The sequence below is a fragment of the Ananas comosus genome, linkage group 1, assembly GCF_001540865.1.
Source record: "Ananas comosus cultivar F153 linkage group 1, ASM154086v1, whole genome shotgun sequence".
In the NCBI taxonomy this organism is placed as follows: Eukaryota; Viridiplantae; Streptophyta; class Magnoliopsida; order Poales; family Bromeliaceae; genus Ananas; species Ananas comosus.
This window is the reverse complement of record NC_033621.1, coordinates 20,644,777-20,661,650: the sequence shown is the minus strand read 5'-3', so window position 1 is coordinate 20,661,650 and position 16,874 is coordinate 20,644,777. Positions and strand designations below refer to the sequence as shown.

Genomic DNA, 16,874 nt, shown 5'->3' with positions numbered 1-16,874 from the left:
GCTCCTCCCTGAGCTAAAGTGAAGACTCCACAGCACCCTAATCCTTCTCAAGATGATAAAACACTTACCAAAACCCTGCTGCCAGCAAAGGGGTCCAAGTTGGCTCAAACAACAACCAACATGAACTAGAGAGAGAAAAAGAGCTTAAATCTTTATACCCTGATGCAAAACAAGTATCAGGCAGCAAAAACACCTTCAAAGTTACCTTTACACAGCAAGAGAGCTCTCCCAACTCTCCTGGACTAGCCAGCGCAAAAGAAACGAGTCGAATAAGCCGAAACAGTTCGAAATTACCTCTCCAATCATTCTCAAGCTCCAAAACCTAGAGAGAGAAAAAGCTGGGCAAAAACCTAAATTTCCCTGAGCTTCTAAGTATAATTGTAATACACTGAATTTTTGCAAATTGCGAAATTCGACTGTGAGGAATGATATGTGGAACCCTCCCACATGTTCAAAAGGGTTTAAAGATGTTTATACATAAGTTTGAGAGTGATCGGAATGTCGGAAACAAGAAAGTGCATTGAACCGGCGAAACTCAGCTTTTTCTGCTTGCTGTACCGGTACAGCCATTAGCTTGTACCGGTACACAATGCAGAAACGTGGCAGCTTGGGTATTTCGGTAATTTCACATCTTGCTCCTATCTATTTCATTCCTGCACGACTCTGGGGACTCAGTGAAGGTTGCTAGAGCTCAGAGAAGCTTCTTTCGCCTTCTCTCTTTCTCTCTCTCTAGGGTTTTTCTCTCTCTAGAGAAAAGTCGCCGTTTTGCGCCGATTTCGCGCCGCACTCGTCGCTCGCTGGTTCGGTGGGCTTGGGGCCAGCTTTTAAAAGGTAAAGGGAGGTGTTTTGACAGTGTTTTTCATGTCTATTACTGAGAGTTGCTGAACGAGAACTTTAGAAAAGTATTTAGTTCAATTTCTCTCTAGTTTGCGGTTTATCGTCGGAATTTGACGTGTTCTTGTTCCGTTGCTTCCAGCAGAGTTTGTCTGGGGTTCTTGCAGCTAGAAAGGAGATATCTAGCTGTGATTTACCCACGTTGATCCAGGGAAAAGTTACCCTGAGGCTTGATACAGGTATTTAGTCATCTAACGAAGTTATTCCGGATCTATAGGTGACTTAATCGAGTAGTTAACGCAGTTTGAAGTCGTTTCTTCGCTGCAGGTTTCCAAATTCAGTTTAACTAAATTGAGGACCCGGGGATCTGGTTTGGAGGATGTTCTAACCAAGGGTAAGCTAGAACTTCAGTTAGAAAACCGAAATCGCAAGTTTCCGGCTATAATTATTACTATTCAATGATTTTGATGCCGTTTTGATGTCGTTCGCAGCAGGAGTGCGATCGAGCCTGGGATCATCTTCAGTTGACTTGTGAGGGCCCTTAGAGGCATAACCGAAGGTATTGAACTAGCCCTAAACAGGGATTCAAGTTGCTTTTGTGTACAAAGTGAAATTGTGCCGATTTCGGACATTATACTGATGGTTTCCAATTCGGATTTGATGTTCGTTTTTCAGCGGAGTCGAGGCCTGTTAGAACTGATTGTGGGACTTCTTTTGGGCTGATCGGAGCCTAGTACTAGGTGGGTTTGACCTAACCAGAGCAAGTGGAGCTCCCCTATGTTCTATATGTACTATAGAATTGGTACAGTTGTATGCTTTTGTGATTGATACAGAATTTGAGACGAGTCACTATATTATAGTGTTGATATATATACATATGATTGAATAGAACCTCTATGAAGTAGAGAGTACTCATGCATAAGTGTCTTTATGCCCATGTTTATGTTTATATTTAGTTAAGTTAACTAATGGACATACGAATGATGCTTTGGTAAAGTAGAGAACAATGATATTCTCGTGACCTTGTAGAGAACAATGACGTTTGCTTGACTCTAAAGTAGAAAACTATAACATGCTTATGACCATGTTGATAGTGCCATAATAGACAATTTAGTGGATACGAGTTCTTGTTACTCTGTGTGTATTGAAATTCCGATCGAGGATCGAGACCGAGAACATTGAAAATGTAATAATTGAGACATGTTGGACTGTGGACTTTGCTTGCTTGCCATCGTGCTCATTCGTACACGCTTGTGAGGGTAGCTCCCTACAAGCCGGCACTCCGGAGTTGGCCTACGCGACAGTTGCTCGCCCGTGCGGGATTGGGTGCCGAAGTGGATTGCCGTGGGGAGTGTATACTACCACGGGGCCACTAGGCGCGGCGCAAGCTGGACTACCTTGGGTAGGTCCCTGTGAATGAAAGAAAAAGTGCTAAAGGAAATTGGACAGTAATGAATGATTACCAGATACAGTGTACAGTAGTTACTTACACATTTATGCCATGTTTATGCTAGTAGTGGCCATGCTTCTATTATTCAGTTAAATCATTACTGTTGAGACTAGGATTACATGTTGTTTACATGTTCATTATTTGTTAACATTGGCTTATTATCTGTTAGCACTGCATAATTATATATGTCATGCAATTACTACTTTTGCTTTCATTTAGTACATCATGAGCCTAGTGGTGTAATTCGCCGAGGCTGGCGGCTTACCCACTGGGAACTATTGTTTATAGTTCTCACGCCCTTTTGGTGGTTGTTTTTACAGAGCCTGTTACAGGAGAGGCTAGGGATTGTGGCAAGGGAGTCGCGCCTAGCTAGGGACTATTAGGAGCGTGCTAGTCGATCACCTTGCTACTCGGGCTACGGCCGAGGGTGATGTCCCTATATAGAGAGACCACCATTGTACCTAATTTTTGTATACCCCATATTGTATATTTTACTCCTTGGACAGACTCTACAGTTGTGATACTTTCTCTTATAGTTGAGATTTTGGTTTATGTACTCTTTGTTCTCTTACTGATAGTATTGTCGACTTGTATTTTTGCTCTGATATCAGAATAGGACTTTCTTTGTTTTACTTCCTATCGATTTGCTTCTGTAGACGCCTTATATACTGCAGGTGTATGGCGGGTCTGTGCACGTACCGGATATGCTTCCGCTTGTACCCGGGCGTGACAATAATACAACCTCAGGGTCTAGCTGGGAGGGATAAGGATGAGTAGGAGAAGTGAAAAGACCATAATAGCCTTACTGCCACGCAGCTGCAGCTTCAGCTGCTTGCTGTACCGGTACAGCATAATGCCTGTACCGGTACACAATGCAAAATCTGCCCAATGCGCAGAAGCAATGCACTTTCTTGTCTCCGGCAATCCGATCACTCTCTAACTTGTCCAAAAACTTATCCAAACCTTTTAGAACATGTTGGATAGTTCTACAACTCATGCCACACACTCGAACTCCGCAATTTGCAAAAGTTCAGTATATTACAAATTTAGTACAAAATATTATACTATTATTTATTTATAAACACAAAAAGTATTTTATCAAGATACTTATTTTTTTTTAATTTAAACTTAGCCAAAAATTCTTCAAGGCTGCGTTTGGTAGCGGGATATCCCGGAACAAGACCGGACATCCCCCAATTTGTAACCAAACGGTGGAAGAACTTCAGAAAATGGGTTGTTCTGGAATAATCCGTTAAAAATTATTTCTAGAAAAATTGAGAACAACTTTGTCATGTTTTTTTATTTTATTAGATAAATAGATATATAAATAAATATATTAATATAAATATTTATATATATAAATTAATTAAATTTGTTATATTATTTATTTTATTAAGTTTTATCATTTATATTTTTATGTTTAATTATTTTATTTTATATTAAGTATTATATATAAAAAATTATTTTTTCATGTATTATATGTATAGAGATAGGTAGCAGGTTAATGCTATTTCATTTAGAAGTAATTAGGATTCGAATTTGGGAGACCTCGGATACTCACCACTAAGCCCTTTGCCACTTGCGCTAGAGAGCGTCAATGAAATTTATACTATTATTAATTAAAATTATATGGATATTGTTAGTATTATACTTTATTTATTATATATATTATAAAGAAATTATATAAAATAAATTATTACATATAATAAAATAAATATACTATTTTAATCAATAATAGGTTTTAAGCAAAATTTTAATTTTTCAAATCATATTTAAATGCTGGCCCAAGCTTAAAATTTTAAAATTTCAAATCATATTTAAATGCTGGGCCAAACACGTTTATTAGTGTATCTCCTCCTCCCCACCCTACAGCCACCGGAGGAGGTGTCGAGAACTGCTCTCTCTCTCTCTCTCTCTCTCTCTTTCTCTCTCTCTCTCTCTCTCTCTTTTTCGTTTTTAACTCCAAATCCAAACCCTAACCCTAACCCTAACCCTAGCTCTCTCTCTCTCTCTCTCTCTCTCTCTCTATCTCTCTCTCTTCAAATCCAATCCCAATCCGAGTTCGAAACCCTAACGCTAACCCTAGGTGGAGAGTTAGAGAGGGAGAAGCGGGGGGGGTCCGGTGATGGACGCGATAAGGAAGCAGCTGGACGTGCTGATGGGGGCGAACAGGAACGGCGACGTGCGGGAGGTCAGCCGCAGCTACTACGACCGCGACGTCTGCCGCCTCTTCCTTGTCGGCCTCTGCCCCCACGACCTCTTCCAGCTCACGGTTGCTTCCCTTCCTCTCCAAACCCTAACCCTCCCATTCAAACTTTTTTTTTCTTTCTCTAATTCGTATTTTTTTTATTGATTTGACCGTTAACCATGATCTACGCCTCGCGAGCTTCCTAGAGACCAAAATTTTGTGGCCTTTTGACATTATTTACCCATTATTTAAATACTGGATTTGAGGCTGCTTGATCGCTAGGTAAATACTGTAGATCATGCTTAACGGCAATGATCGTCGATTCGGATGCGCCATCGTTAGAAACGGCGTGGAAATACGAAGAACGAGTACTTTACAAGAATTCTAGCTTAATTCTTTTTTATTTGGGTTGAGATATATTTCATATTTGGCCGTTCATATTTATTTTGGTCAAGAAGTGAGGATTTTGTTGCTATCCAATTCGTTCATAGTTCGTCAAATGTAATGATTTTAATCACTTTTTTTTTTTATAAATAAAATTGGATTGATTAACAGCCAATAGCTAATAGAGTCATTAAAATTCAAGAAAAAAAATTAACTTTACTAAGTATGATAATCCAATTTAAGAAAATAATAATAATAATAATAATTTGAAGTTTAGGGTTCTCGATCAAAAGAAAAATATTTGCAGGGTCTATTTCAACCCTCTAAATTAGCAATAATTATAATGTTGGACTGATAATTGTTCGGTGGCCACGTAAGAGAAGTATAAACACTAAAGAATGTTGGTAAAAGCAAGTTAAGCATCAGAGAACATTGATTTGGTTCTTTTGTATGTATGCGTGTAATATTAGTTGGAATAATGATTTTTCAAGCCGTTTTCTTTTCTTTGAATTATTATGCTAATGCAACTGCTCAACTTTATGCCAGAAAATGGATCTGGGTCCTTGTCCGAAGGTTCATTCATTACAGCTGAGAAAAGAGTATCCTTAATTCATCTTACTGCCTTTTTTTTTTTTTCTTCTTCTGTTTTTTGTGTGTACGTGGGATGTGAAATGACTACTCTCTGGAGTAGAAAAGTGTTTTGTTTAATTTCTTTACTTCCATGCTAGCAATGTAATATTAGAAAAGCTGAAGGCTATTCCGAAATTCCGAAATTCAAAGAAGTATATTTTTATTATTGTTGTGTTCCATAAGGTCTTGCTCTGGCGCTGTCTTGTGTTAATATTTGACTATCTTCTTAGCTGTTGTATAGTGGTTTTCTAGCTGCTCCTATTTCCTCATTTATACTTTATCATGCTGACATGGGATATTCCTCACTTCTGAGATTTTCTGTGGTTTTTATTTTACAACCAAATTGTTCAATCCTCCTCTGAGATTTAATGATTAGAAGGGTAGCTGAAAGATAGTTCTGTGAATAGACATGGAGAGATGTGGAAAGCTTATTACTCATTGTAATAACTTATTCTTTGAACCTGCATTTTTGGATGATGTAAATGAATTACTTTAGTTAAATACTTTCCTGAGCTTGTCCTAGATACGAAGAAGCAAAAGCTAAAGGCATACACAATTTCGATAGAGAACTCGAGGATATGATAGAGAGACTTATTGTTGAGTGTGAAAGGAAAATCCAAAGAGCCCTTAAGCGTCTCGCTGATGAGGATGCTAAGGCTGCTATTGCAATATCTGTATCAGAGGTTACTCAGGTATTGACTGCTGCCTTTTTCATATGCATATCTATTGAACGTAGGAAAGACTTAAAATTTTTTTTTTTTTTTTTTTTGACTTTCCCATTATATTACAGACACCTGAGATTTTGGAGTTCTCAAAACAAATAAAGGAGAAGCTGAAAGAAGTGGATGCTTTTGGTAACTTCTTTCTTCATATTAAAGACTTATTTGATGTCCTATATATTTGAAGCGGTATCTCAAGTTTGAAATTATTTATTTTTCTCTTTTACACTGCCTTTTTCTTTTACATATTTGTGATGGATTCTTTGAGCAAAACCTGATGATGGATTCTTTAAGCAAAACCTGATGATGGTATTTTAAATTATACAACAATTCTTACAAATTGCCTATAATTACATGCAAAATTATTCCTCGCTGTCTTTGAAACTGAAGATGAAGATTTTATGGTACCTCTGAATGATCATGATTTTGTGTGACTATAAAAGTGGCTCACTGATGCCCTACTAAGATAAAATGGAGGAAAACTATCAAGCAATTGAGGAATATATAGAATGAACCGTTTCTGGACTTGGTCAGCCTCCCATCTGGGAGCAAAGCCACTGGAAAAAAATGATTTTCTTGAGAAAATTGAAATCAGATTGTGGAGCAAATTTTTATTTTGAACCATCATTTACATATATGCTAAAGGCTGTGATGATGCACATATACATTATGAGTGATTGAAATTATGTGCCATTGCACTTCTAGTTGAGCGTGCAAGTAAGCGTGTTTATCTGGAAGAGCACTTTGTGAACCCTTTAATTCAACAAACACAAGTTTTATCTTGAACGGTAATGTGACCATTTACTTCTCGAAGTAATAAATCTTAATACACAGCACTTATTGTGTTAGGAGCTCATAATTAATGGGTAAAGGGTTTGACATCAACTCCTTGGAAGAAAGCCAAAACTATTACAACACATAGGATTGCAGAGTGGATTGCACAGAGCCGCTGAACCATAACTTGCTTGACTCTTCGTGTCAGATTTTGTTGAATTGAATAGATGTTTATAGTTATTTTGCTATCTTGAAGTTTCTTTGATTCTTTAATAGGTAAATTTAGCTTCACAGGCTCCATATGCTGTCTTTTCTTGTACTTTTTTCCCTTTCATTTGTGCTGAGGTTGGACTTATGTCAATTGCACCTTTGTAAATAAATCAAATTGCTCAGCTCCTACTAAATTAACTAAACTTTGCTTGTGGATATGCCCATAATTGTTTAATTATGAGAAAATCCAACTTTTATGGGACACAGAATCACCATAAGTTTTCTGTTTGTACATTTTCTAGAGAGTTCTAATGATGAATATGATTGACGGCCATAAAATCTGTCTCTTTTAGTTGAGAAATGACATATTTTCTAAAAGTTAGATTCTCCAGATTTTGCAAGTTGCCTATTACAAGATTCATCACTGATTTAGTTAGTCTAGATCGTCTCTTCGTTTTTCCTGATTTTTTTGCTTTTTTCCTTTATGTATTACCAAATGTTTACTACTATTGCCTCGTTTCACTATAATAATTCATTTTCTCAACAATCATTTTCTCGTGGTAAATTAGTAATGGATACCCGTATTGCATGAAAATTCAGATTTTGAAGGAAAAACTGATAGCAAAATTCGGGCTTTGGAAGTGGTGGAAGAGCTACGAGCCAAAAGAGCTGATAAACAGGTACCGTTCTGAAGTTCGGTCACTGGAACCCTCATAGTATTCTAGGATGTAGACTTTAGCCATCACTAATTAGTATTTCCTAGTATATGTTGCTGTTCCATGTATGTTTACGCATTGTTTAGCTATTGCAAGATGATGTCTTTTCTTTCTTTCAGGCAATGCTACTTCTTGATGCTTTCAACAAAGACAGGGCGTCATTGCCACAACCAAATCAAAATACCCCTCAACCAGCACCACTGCCTGTACTTGCTCCTCCTGATCCTCGTACCCAGGAAATGATAAATGAAAAGTTAAGGAAAGCTGAAGAACTCGGTATGTCACAGCATTACTTCGTAAAAGGAAATTAATTCTAACCACTGTACTCCTAGTTATTCTTTATGTTCTTTTGCATTATCAGATCCTCGATTGTATGCTATGTGATATTAAGCTTTTTCTATGCTTTGAACTTCTTGAAGGACGTAAATAACTTGTTGTGGGTATTATCCTTATCAGAGTTAAGACTTAAGAGTAACCTATAGTAATAGAACACTTTCTGCTGAAATTGATGATATTTGCTTAACCTGAAGCACAATTCACACACTAATTTTGTCTTGGAATATGGGAAATGCTCTCATTGTTTTTGTGCTCCACGTGGAATTGGTAGGTGAAAAAGGAATGATAGATGAAGCCCAGAAAGCTTTGGAAGAAGCTGAAGCTCTTAAAAAGGTTTCTCCTTTTCTGACTTAAGACTATTTACTTTGCTTTTGTAATCAGCTTATTGTTAATTTTCTGATGATAAGCTGATTTTGCATGTTAAAATAACCTTTGAAGTACATTATTCTTTCTCTTCAACAATCAACCATGAATAGTACTTACAATTTTTTCTTCGCTTTGTTATTTAGTTGGGTGCAAGACAGGAGCCCCTGGTAGAATCTTCAAAATACACAGCTGCTGATGTTCGAATTGTGAGTTCGGCTCTTCGTTGAGATATACATTTTTGTACTCCATTTGCTTAATTTCTTCCTTCCCCTTTATAACCGTATTGATATTCATGTCTAGCTACAAAAGATAATGAACATTCTAGTTGGGCTTTGTCTCAATTTACAGTTCCTTGGACTCTGCAATGACTCTTAACTGGGGCCAAAAATATAAATGGGCTTAACAGAATTACAGTTTAGTATAACATTTAGTTCATGGTAGGCTAACTGCTAAGTTACTCCTTTCTGTTTTCATGATTTTCAACACTTGATTCCTTAAGATGTGGTATCATCAGAAATTTCAGTTTTCATATATCCAGAATTTCCCATCAAAGTCACAACTACTGCATTCTCTGGGAACTCTACGGGTTAACTGTTTGTGCTTGATGAAGTTCTCATACGTTGTTTACTGGATCTACTTTCTATTGTTGGCTGTTTGTTAGTTTTGTGTAACTAGCATGCTTTTAAAATTTCTTCTTCCAGGAAATGATTAGATTGAGTCTATTGATTCTATTATTTAACATAATGAAACTCAGCACTGTTGAAGTACAATAGTACTCATGATGAAATTTATGTTCGATTTTGCAGACTGATCAGAAGTTACGCTTATGCGACATATGTGGAGCATTTTTGAGCGTCTACGACAAGTATTGCCCTTTTTCTTGTTATACCATGTAGTCAAGTATTCTGCTTATGAGATTCTGATTACATAAAATATTGGTATCTAGATTTCTGTGCACTTCTTGAGGTTAAAACATATCAGATAGTGGTTAAACATATCCTTATACATGTTCTTTTCCTAAGTAAAAATGCATATAAGCATATTAAAATGGATAGTGCTTCGTACAACGAGTTGTATACTGGTGTATCTTATTTATTTCGAATGCATCATTATAATGGAATATACATTTTTTTTATCTAGATTTTTGTGTGCTTCTTGGGGTTAAAACAGATCAGAGAGTGGTTTAACATATCATTATCCATGTTTTTCTTCAAAGTAAAAAAATGCATATAAGGATACTAAAATGGATAGTGCTTTGTACTAATATGTATACAAGTTGTATATCGGTGTATCTTACTTATTTCAAATGTATCACTATATTGAAATATACATTTTTTTTACATTATTATGCGTGGTAAATAGACACATGATTTAGCATCCACCTTATATACTTAAAACTTTAGCATATGGATATGCTGATATATATTCAAAGAGACTACAACCCATATCAAGTGTATCTGAAATAAAAATCAGGATTCAAGCCGGATAAGGAAATCGAAGCCCATATTCAGTAAAATTCTGATTTGGAATCTTGATTGATGGATATTATCTAACACGTTTTCAGCCCCTTTGTACTTTTTACTGCTTACTACTGTATCATATCTGCTACCACCATTTATAGGAAGAACAATTTGCCACATGATCATGTGCTCTTTCTTGGTTGTATGTATGTATCAGTATGCTTTGACTAGTGTGGGTAGTAGAAAATATATTATATGGATATTGTACTTAGTGGGGGAGCTTTTCTATTTGGCATTTGGTATCCAGTGATCGTCGTCTTGCTGATCATTTTGGAGGGAAACTACACTTGGGCTACATGCAGATCCGCGACAAGCTTTCTGAACTTCAGGTAGATTTTTTCGTTATTGCTGTGCTTCTTTCCTAATGCTTGTTCCACTTATTCTCATGCCTAATTTAGTGCTTCTTGCATATTTAATAATTAATAAGCTGCATCCTAAAGTTTCTCAATGGTTGCTTCCTTTTTTTTGTTTGCATTTGTCTTTCCACCACAAAATTTCTTTGAAGTGCAAACTGTCGACATGTTTATCAGGTGCCGGTTATAATGTTTCACTTTTGGCCTTAGAGAGTAAACGCTTATTTTTGGCACTCAGTGAGTTTTTCTGACCTCAAGGAGCAGTCACTGTTACGTTTCATTATGCTTTCACTCATTTTTCTCATTTGGATAGTATAATGATTATCCGAGAGGGCATCATCAGGAGTAGCGAAGGTGGGCCATAATTGGACTCGGTACACAGTACCTGGACAACTGCTATCTCTATATGTGGGAGAAACTGTAAGCTGAGGAAATATAGTACTAACTATATTAAAGTTGATTGTGGAAACTTCTATTCCTTTACATTTTATGACCGCTTATCTTTCAGTTGGTTTTTTCGCCTATTGTTTGGTAGAACGTGGGTCAGAAACTGAAACTTGTGCACAACATTTTATCTGGTATGAGCCATCTTTAGTCCACGCATTTTGATATTGTGGTTAACACATTGAAATTATCTCATTTTTTGACATATTTTCCTTGGAGTCGAAAGTGATAAATAGGTGCAGTTTTAAGAAGTTATTTCTTGCGAGCCATATGAATAATTGTTAGATGTTGGACTCGTACTTACCTTCAAAGTCAGTATAATCTGACCTCATAAGTGGTAGCTACTGCCGCAATATTGTTACCTTTTTTATTTTTTAAAATTTATATTTTGGTCATTCAATTTTCTTACACAATGTCAAGTTATCCTGTCATTTGATTTCAATCCTTCATTTTATTACTTTTCATATTTAAATTGATCTTTTGTCAGGAGGAGAGGAATAAAAGGCGAAAGATTGAAGATGATAGAAGGTACAGCTTTTTTCCCTAGTCATGAGAAAAAAAAATTTATAGTTGAAAGTATTAACTGACGACGTCTCCTTTAACTCATAATTAGGTCGAGAGATCGCAACCGGCAGTCCGAGAGAGAATCGACTAGGGATCGGGATTCAGATAAAAAGGACAAATCGTATAGTCGAGAGAGTGGGAGAGAATATGAACGTGAAAGTAGAGATCGTGATCGGCGTTATGATAGAGATCGTCAATATGACCGGGACCGGGATAGGGATTCCAGTCGGTCGCACAGTCGGAGGGTAAGATCTCGTTCAAGGGATCGTAATCAAGATTATGACCGGCACAGGTACTCTTATCACAGCTTTAGCTCAATAACATTATGTGTAAGCCCCTTTAAAGTCATCCTTTTACAGACGTACCCTGTAATACATTGCTCTTACTGTATACCCTTCAAAAGTACCATTTCATTTCAAAGGACCTTTATCTTAAGTTTGGTACTTACTTCAGATTCAAACATCTTTGTACTTGCAAGGATACATGGTAAGAAATTTAGTTTTGAGGGGCATATAAAAATAATTTCACTTTTTAGGGGCATATAAAGTTGCTTACGACGATAGAGCTTCCGAATCAATAATCCATACCATGAAACATTAGATCATTTGAAATACTTGGAAACCAAATTTCGTAATTTTTTAAAATTTATTGGAGTCCAGCAAGCGGGTATAAAATAAGTGGTCAAAATTTAATGACCTTTTAGAAATAGAGGATTTAGTTCTTCAATTCAAGATCAGAGTCATTGATCTTGATTTAAATAGTGAATAGAATTTTCTAATAAATATTCAATCAATTCTGATTCTTTTACACTATCAAACTAGGAAATGTCTTGTACCTGCTTTTAAAATGATCAATCTTGAATCTTTTTAATCGTAAGGTATATAAAATAAAAAAAATTATAAAATTTGGTTTCTAAAATATTTGAATGCTATAAATTCTGTTTAATAGTATAGACCATTGATTTGAAAGCTCTATTATTGAAAACGATTTATGAGTACGAAGAATACTAATGAAAGGATAGTAGTCGAATTATATATATATAGAACGAGGCTACTATACTATCTATATTACCAGAGCTTCAGTATTATAGTCTCATTTTTGATCTTAGGGTATTCAAATCAACGATCTACACCGTTAAATATGATCTAATATATATGAAGTCTTTAGAAATAAAATTTTAATTTTTTTTGACATCGTTTACTTAGTAAGTAAATCATGTTAAAATGAACGGTAGAAATTGAGCAATCTTTAAAATTTGAGAATACGACTTTTGAATTATAGATCAAGGATGCCAACCTTGATCTAGATACTTTAAAGTATTTTTTATTGAAATTTGAATAAATTTAAATTCTTCTACACCGTAAACTACAAACTCGTCATAGTAGTCATTGAAAATTAATAATTTTGAAATGGTTTGATCATAAAGTAAATTTTGTCGAAAAAATATAAAATTTTATTTCTAAAAACTTTAAATATCCTAGATCAGTGTTAATGGTATGTATTGTTGATTTGAATACCCTAAGATCGAAAATGAGATAATAGTACCGGAGACCTGATACTATAGATATTATAGGAGCCTAGCTATATATATATATATATCTCTGTAAATCTGTCTAAAAGAAATTTACTTGATCTTTTTGCCTCGAACGCAGGCGTCATGATCGGTACTGAATTACTCTTTAGGCGATAGGACCATCGACTTGAAAGTTTGAGGCTTATTTCTGTGGTTATGTTCCAGGTACGATGTCTTCTTACTGATTAGTTTAAACTTTTACTCACTTTGATGAATGCGTAGCCGAGCTTGGTATAATTTGTCCGCTGCCCGAGTGACATGGGCTTCTTTTTTTTTTTTCCTTTTTCTTTTCTTCGTATTTTCTTCGTGCTCGAATTCTGAAATGTCAAATCTTGTAGATTCTAGCTATACTTGGCACTTTAAATTCGATGAGGAGAGTATGCAATTTCTATGTACTCTTGTAGCTTTTCATTTGAAAGGGTTGCGAACAAAGAATGTGAATTTGATGTCCTTTTTGATATATCACATGTGTTGCCAATATGGAGGCACCTCTAATACTTTTTAAGTCAATTAAAATTGTCATGGTCTTTTTTCTTCCATTATTATCTGCGAATGTCATAATCTCTCTCTCTCTCCTTTTTTATTTTTATCTCTGTCTCTTATCTTTATCCTTTTTTTCCCCTTATTTTAAAGCGAACTAACCATTTCTGAGATTAGTGAATCACTTTTCTAATCTCTATGGAGGTTGATTGGGTTACGTTTTTAATATTTTGGGAAAACTTCAAATACCCTCCTTGTGGTTTCACTTTTTTTTATTTTAGTATCCTGTAGTTTAAAGTGTATCAAATTAGTATCCTATGGTTTTGCACTTTTTCACTTTAGTACCTTTTGGTTTAAAGTGTATCAAGTTAGTACTCTGTGGTTTCGCACTTTATCACTTTAGTATTCTGTGGTTTAAAAATCATAGGGTACTAATTTGATACAAAAATAAAACTGCAGGGTACTAACTTAATATAAAAATAAAATCACAGAGTACTAACTTAATACACTTTAAACCACAGGGTATTAAAGTGAGAAACCACATGGTACTAACTTGATACACTTTAAACTACAAGGTACTAAAGTGAGAAATCATAGGGTACTAATTTGATACACTTTAAACTATAGGGTACTAAAATGAAAAAGTGCAAAATCACATGGGGGCTTATTGAAGTTTTTCCCAATATTTAATAGCTTTGTGCTTGTTCTTACTAAATTAAGTTACTTCTTTTTTTTTTTTGAGAAATAAATTAAGTTACTTCTTGATTATGTAATAATGAGGTAATGGCTCAGCTATTAGTAGGGGTGGAAACGAGCCGAGCTCGGGCGAGTTTATGTCAGCTCAAATTCGGCTTGAAATTAATTTCGAGCCTAAATCTAGGCTCAAGCTCGGCTTGAAATTAATTCGAGCCGAGCTCGAGCGAGCCTAATTTCGAGTCGAGCCGAGCTCGAGCTCTAAACGAGCCGATTGAAATTCTCGACATTATATAATCAATAGTTTAATTTTTATTAAATATTACCTACAATTTGATGCAACATGTCCAATAGTTCAAAATACAAAATAATTGCAAGAAATGTGAGTTAGGATGACTGCCTGGCTGGGTGATGGTCTGTGAGAGAGAGAGAGAGAGAGAGAGAGAGAGAGAGGGAAAAAATTAGGAATTTGAAAATTTGAATGTTATCATGTTTTAGGGTTATTTGGAAATTTGAATGTTATCATGTTTTAGGGTTATGTGCAACAGTGAAAGTCTGAAAGAGAGTGTGTTATGTAAATTTAGAGTTTGGCTCAATTGCACGGTTGTACTTATTGGGTTTATTTTATGGGCCAACAATAATAGCCCAAATTAAATTAAAGCTTATATATAATTAAAATACATTTTATATATATATATATATATATATATATTCGAGCTTTTCGAGCTTTTCGAGCCTAATTCGAACGAGCCGAGTAATACTCAAGCTCGGCTTGAAATGAATTTCAAGCCTTTTTTTTGTTCAAGCTCGGCTCATTTAATTTCGAGTCGAGCTCGAGCAAGCCAAATATCGAGTCGAACGCGAGCCGGCTTGCTCATTTGCCAGCCCTAGATACGAGCCATAGGTCGGAACACTGTCAACGACCCTCCAGAATATCTAGAAAAACTCGGAACACTGATCAAACACTCGAACCCCGCAATTTGCAAAGGTCCAGTATGTTACAGCCTACTAGCCATTTGAGCTTGATAGTGACATGCGCTATGATACTCAATTGGGGTCGCGCCATTCGAGTGCCACTCTGGAGGGTGGCTTAGTGATATGATGAAACAATAACTTGCATGATAGTGAACCACTATAGGTGTATGCTGGACATAAGGCAGGTGCAGACTTCACTGGACTTATGAGTCGGTTAGAGCGATTGGGTTGTAAAATATTATTTTATCCAATTATCTTGATTTGATGCGTGTACTATTTTAGTTATAGTTTTTAGTAATAACATAGAGGCATGATAGTAGTAGTTATTCCTAGCACAGTTATTTGTTATATTCTATTATTCATATAGTTTAGTTACTATTATTGCCTCTAGTAGACTTAGTGGTGTAGGTCGTCGTTGTCATCGACTTTACTAATTGGGGACTATTGTCTAGTGTTCTCATATGGTCTTTTATTGTTTTTCGATTTCAAAGCCCTCAGTACTAGCGTTTGATCAAGGTAAGGGGATTGCAGGTTGATAGTGTATCCTACCTGGATATCCAACGTCCTAAACCTATCTAAACCTGCTTACCGCCTAAACCTGTCTCAACGACGCACAGCGTCTCTTGCTCACCGGCGTAGACCCAATCTTCATCGGGCGAAATTCTCATTTGGGAATTCGCATACACTCCAACCAGGAGCAACCAGGACCCCAAACCATGTCACATCCTCGGGTTGGGTCACAACCGCACTCTTAGTGCATCATCGATCTCATGCTCTAATATATGGCATTTCACGCTCCCGGGTCTCAGCTCGGACTACCGCCCTGACCAAAACTCTGCCCTATACGTAGGTACCGGGCCGCTGTCACTCACAGCTGACTGCGCCTGTCCAAAGGGCCCAGGCTCCACAGTCCACAAATGGTCCAGGTACGGGTCGTCCCCAAGCAATACCCGCCGTCGTCGTCCTACACGACATGCTCTACCGAGCCACATGTACCACTATCGGCTCCTATGCACCTAGTACGAGCCACCAGCCCTACGAGTGATCTCTGGCCCGCTTCACACTTAGCAATGCTGAAGTGCTACTGCCAACACGCTCACTCGGCTGAGTCAGATCCACACTCCACGAGTACCTACACTCGAGCGTCGTACGTCTCTATATTATTTCACACTAAGTCCAGCATTAGGCAATCTTGCCTATGCGCGCTAATCAAACAAGCGCAACTTCCAACCTCAAGCTGAGGTACTACTAGGCCTACGTGCTTGTGTACGGTAACTAACTGGCTACTCTCTCTCAACCGTGATTTTACTTTCACAANAGCCGAACACGAGTCGAACGCGAGCCGGCTCGCTCGTTTGCCAGCCCTAGCTATTAGGCGGTAAAACAAATTTTCTCAAGAGATCGACTATTTCTTTATTTCTTTTGTCGGCTACTATCCTATTAATAGGATAGTAGCACTTGTCCTATCAAATGGTTCTTGATGATAGAGATTCCGAATCGATAATCGGAGCCGTTGAAGTTGATCTAGAGTATTTGAAATATCAAGAAACTAAATTTCATAAATTTTAAAAATTATTTACATGGTGATCAAAGTGTCGTAAAATCGACAATTTTTGACGGTCTATATGAGCCGTTTGTTTGTTTAACAGTGTAGAGCAATCCAAA

General features: G+C 36.6%; 1 protein-coding gene and 1 long non-coding RNA gene across 14 annotated transcripts; both read left to right on the top strand.

Moving 5' to 3' along the window:
* On the top strand, positions 774-1,377 carry LOC109720887. 2 transcript variants are annotated; one of them, XR_002219090.1, is made up of 3 exons: positions 774-1,073; positions 1,162-1,228; positions 1,326-1,377. It is a non-coding gene; the product is annotated as an uncharacterized LOC109720887 (long non-coding RNA). The 2 variants fall into 2 exon arrangements; XR_002219091.1 differs by having other exon boundaries at positions 775-1,073; positions 1,329-1,377.
* LOC109715269 (putative RNA-binding protein Luc7-like 2) lies at positions 4,139-13,556 on the top strand. Of its 12 annotated transcripts, none has more exons than XR_002217572.1 (14): positions 4,139-4,556; positions 5,403-5,455; positions 6,010-6,178; positions 6,277-6,340; positions 7,790-7,869; positions 8,025-8,181; positions 8,513-8,574; positions 8,751-8,813; positions 9,414-9,472; positions 10,375-10,456; positions 10,658-10,717; positions 10,824-10,900; positions 10,989-11,452; positions 11,538-11,646. XR_002217572.1 is itself a non-coding variant. In XM_020240201.1 (13 exons), exons 1-13 carry the CDS (start codon positions 4,410-4,412, stop codon positions 13,157-13,159), a joined length of 1,239 nt encoding a protein of 412 aa, XP_020095790.1. In that variant the 5' UTR covers positions 4,145-4,409; the 3' UTR covers positions 13,160-13,556. The 12 variants fall into 12 exon arrangements, 1 of the variants encoding a protein (XP_020095790.1); XR_002217569.1 differs by having other exon boundaries at positions 10,794-10,900; XR_002217580.1 differs by having other exon boundaries at positions 10,658-10,900; positions 10,989-11,058; positions 11,412-11,452; positions 11,538-11,636.

Bases quoted from the DNA above. Each gene is read 5' to 3' on its own strand.
- LOC109715269 (XM_020240201.1), top strand. From the start codon at position 4,410: ATGGACGCGATAAGGAAGCAGCTGGACGTGCTGATGGGGGCGAACAGG. The intron at 5,456-6,009 runs GTATCCTTAATT...AGCTTGTCCTAG, and splicing joins TCATTACAGCTGAGAAAAGA to ATACGAAGAAGCAAAAGCTA. The intron at 11,453-11,537 runs GTACAGCTTTTT...ACTCATAATTAG, and splicing joins AAGATTGAAGATGATAGAAG to GTCGAGAGATCGCAACCGGC.